The sequence below is a fragment of the Sinocyclocheilus rhinocerous genome, unplaced genomic scaffold, assembly GCF_001515625.1.
Source record: "Sinocyclocheilus rhinocerous isolate Xijiao unplaced genomic scaffold, SAMN03320098_v1.1 scaffold2021, whole genome shotgun sequence".
Taxonomy (NCBI): Eukaryota; Metazoa; Chordata; class Actinopteri; order Cypriniformes; family Cyprinidae; genus Sinocyclocheilus; species Sinocyclocheilus rhinocerous.
Window position 1 is genome coordinate 98,806 of NW_015662687.1, and position 3,142 is coordinate 101,947.

At 34.1% G+C, this 3,142-nt stretch overlaps 1 protein-coding gene across 10 annotated transcripts in view; it reads left to right on the top strand.

Annotated features, from left to right (window-relative positions):
• LOC107728238 (MYC binding protein 2) overlaps positions 1-3,142 on the top strand; it is an 80,162-nt gene that overhangs the window by 73,794 nt on the left and 3,226 nt on the right. For all 10 annotated transcript variants that reach the window (XM_016538339.1, XM_016538340.1, XM_016538344.1 and 7 more), the window contains 2 exons: positions 1,035-1,244; positions 1,568-1,675. In XM_016538339.1, the coding sequence (XP_016393825.1) occupies positions 1,035-1,244; positions 1,568-1,675 (318 nt within the window). The remainder of the gene's footprint in view (positions 1-1,034; positions 1,245-1,567; positions 1,676-3,142) is intronic.

Below are 3,142 nucleotides of genomic sequence, written 5' to 3' on the forward strand. Positions count from 1 at the left end.
TCATTTAGTCTCAGTTATCGTTTAATGACCTTATTATCATCTCGTTTTCGTCAGGGGAAAAAACCTAGTTGACAAACATTTTTCGTTATAGTTTTCATTAACGAAATTAACACTACTCGTGACGCTATGCTCTGCTCACATGCTCTGATAATTATAGCTTTGTAGGATTATACATTATTTGGATAATTAAAAAAAATATTAAATCTGTTGCATAGAAGTGAATAAAAATAATATGTTTATATTTAATATTAATATATTTTCTGTCCAATTTTATTGTTTTACTTTCAATAAAAGGGTGGTTATTTTATTGGCTTTTATTTATTTTTTATTCAGTACCATTAAAATTATTGAGTTAAATTAGGAAGTCTTACAAAATTATTTTATATTATTTAATAAAATAATAAATTATTAAAAAGCATTTTCTGTTTAAAAAAAAAAAAAAAAACCCCAGCAAACTTGAAAACAAAAACATTTTTTAATCGCAATTTAAAACAAAAACAAAAAATCACAAAAATCTAAATTTTTTAAAGTGTGCAGCCCTAGTTAATGGAATAATTCAGCTAGAATGTGAAAATTCTGTCGTTTATTCATCATGTTCCAAACCTAAATATGACTGACTTTCTTCCATAAAAGACGAAGTTTTGAAGTATGTTCGAGTGACTAAATGATGACAGAATTTAAATTTTTGGTGAATAATTCTGCATGTAACTCACCCCATCTAGCTCTAATTGTAAACGTTAAATCCATGCATACGTTTGTTTTTTATTTTATTTAAATTATTTGTTTATTTTTTTTACCTTTATTAATCACAAAGATATTCCAGTGGAACGACAGTCTTCTCTCTGGTCACATACTGTATGTCAGACATCTCCAGTCATTTAGTCCTCAATCATTTATACTTCTGTGTTCTTCATGAACCAAAGCCAGTCTAAACTCTTCCTTCATTCCTCTAACTAGATGCTGCTCATGATATCTAACAGTTGATGTACCTGCCATTTGAGGTGTGTCTTTCTTGTTTTGCGTTTTCATTTTAGAACAAAATAAACCACTCTGTCCTAAAAGATCTGCTCGAGCCCATCAAAGAGCTGTATGAGGACGTGAGGAGGAAGGCTTTAATGAGACTGGAGTATGAAGGACTGCACAAGAGTGAAGCCATCACAATGTCTGGAGCTCGATTCTACAACAACCCAGCTGGATTTGCCATGAACAGATATGCTTACTACGTCTGCTTCAAGTGCAAAAAGGTTCGATCTTTTGTTTTGTGTAGTGTTCACAAACCTCCAGTGGAACACAGAAGCAGTGGTTTTAAACAATCCTCCTTTTATATTATGGCCGAGGAAGCTTTCAGAAAGAGAACAATTGGGTTTGACTGAACTGCCCCTTTAAGGATGTCTCGGTTTACTATGAATAGAATGGAAAAACATGGTTGACAAAAAAGATTGAACGCAGCTCACTCCTGGCATGTCGGCATTAAATGAGATTTAGAAGAACATTCAGATGACAAACTGCCATAATGAAGCCATTTCTCCAGCTGTTGTGCTAACAGTGTGACTTCTGACTCATCCAGGCCTATTTTGGGGGAGAAGCTCGCTGTGATGCCGAGGCAGGACAAGGAGACGATTATGATCCCCGTGAGCTCATCTGTGGTGCGTGCTCAGATGTGTCCAGAGCACAGGTCAGTGGGACAATAGTGTGTTTGGGGAAAAAACAAGGCACATTTCATGTGCTTGCATGTTTGTTTATAATTCTGTTTTTAACACAATAGAGACCAAAAACCCAGAAACCCAGTTTTGTTGTCCCAAAGTCAATGGCTTTTTAAATTAGTTTATGGTTCAATGCCTAAAAAAGCTCGATATTTTCAAGTTGTTCTACACCATAAAATACATCAGTAATAACCCACACATGAATTTTTTTTAAATTTTTTTTTAAGCTTTTATGTTTCTTGAAAAAGGCGGTTTCTAACAAGTGCCTAAATGCCACTCCAGAAGTCGTCAAGGTATATTAAACCATCACACTGAATAGGAAAACTTTAGCTTTTTACTTCTGGCGATTGTAGTTAGGCTTCAAAAGTTCATTTGTGAAGATCATCACAGAACTTATTTTGTGCAATAATCCAAAAACCTATGGAAAAATCCTATTTGCTTTTTGTTGAGAAAACCAGTGTGATGCGAACTTCCGGGTTGACCTACAAAAAAAAACTAAATAATAATAATGTTCTCCCTGCAGCTCTCTATAGAGTGGGGGAACTATGACGTCGCTTTGTAGGCGGATCGGCTGTTAGCATGACACTGGTTCCCTCGACAAAAAGCCTATAGGATTTTTCCATAGGTTTTTGGATTATGGAAAAAAATAAGCTCTGTGTTCAACCATAGTTCATGAAACTTACACGTTTTGTCCATCAAGATAATCTTCACAAAATAATATAACTTTGATGAATTTTGAAGCCTAAATAAAAGCGCCAGAACTTAAAAGCTAAACTTAGGCTATAAACGAACTACAGCACCACGGGCGCTCGCCTTCAGCGTCACCACCACCACACTTCCCACAACTTTTTCAAACTTATTTTTAACGTGTTCAGTGAAAAGGATTTACTCTGTATATGAATTTTAATCCACGCTACACGAACCTTTTCATATAAACTGGAATAAATACAAAACTAGAGCCAAACTGAAATGAGACATTAATAAATAGTATAGTGAATAAATTAAATAATCATGACTAAAAGACATATGAAAGCACGTATTTCTGTACATTTTGAAATAAGGTGCATTAAAAGTCAATAAATCCTTGATTAATATGAATATTTTAATTAAAAACGTGTCTCCACGTACTATTCAATAAAATTCTAGTGCATTTAATCTATTAAATAACAGCAGAGTGAGCGAGTTTTTGGATATGGTAAGATTAAACTTATTTTAGTGAATAAAGTACCACATTTCAGCTATTATTTTGTTAGTATGGGTACACAAAATGTTATTTTATCCTTGCTTCAAGAAAATCCTCAATCTATATGCTCCGTAACAGCTTCATGTGGCCGTAAACATTCACATTTAACGTGGCTTTAAGCACTATGCATCGTTAAAGTTTCACTTTCACCGTGACTAAGCTGGTAGCCTAAATGTGGTGTTTACATGGAATAATC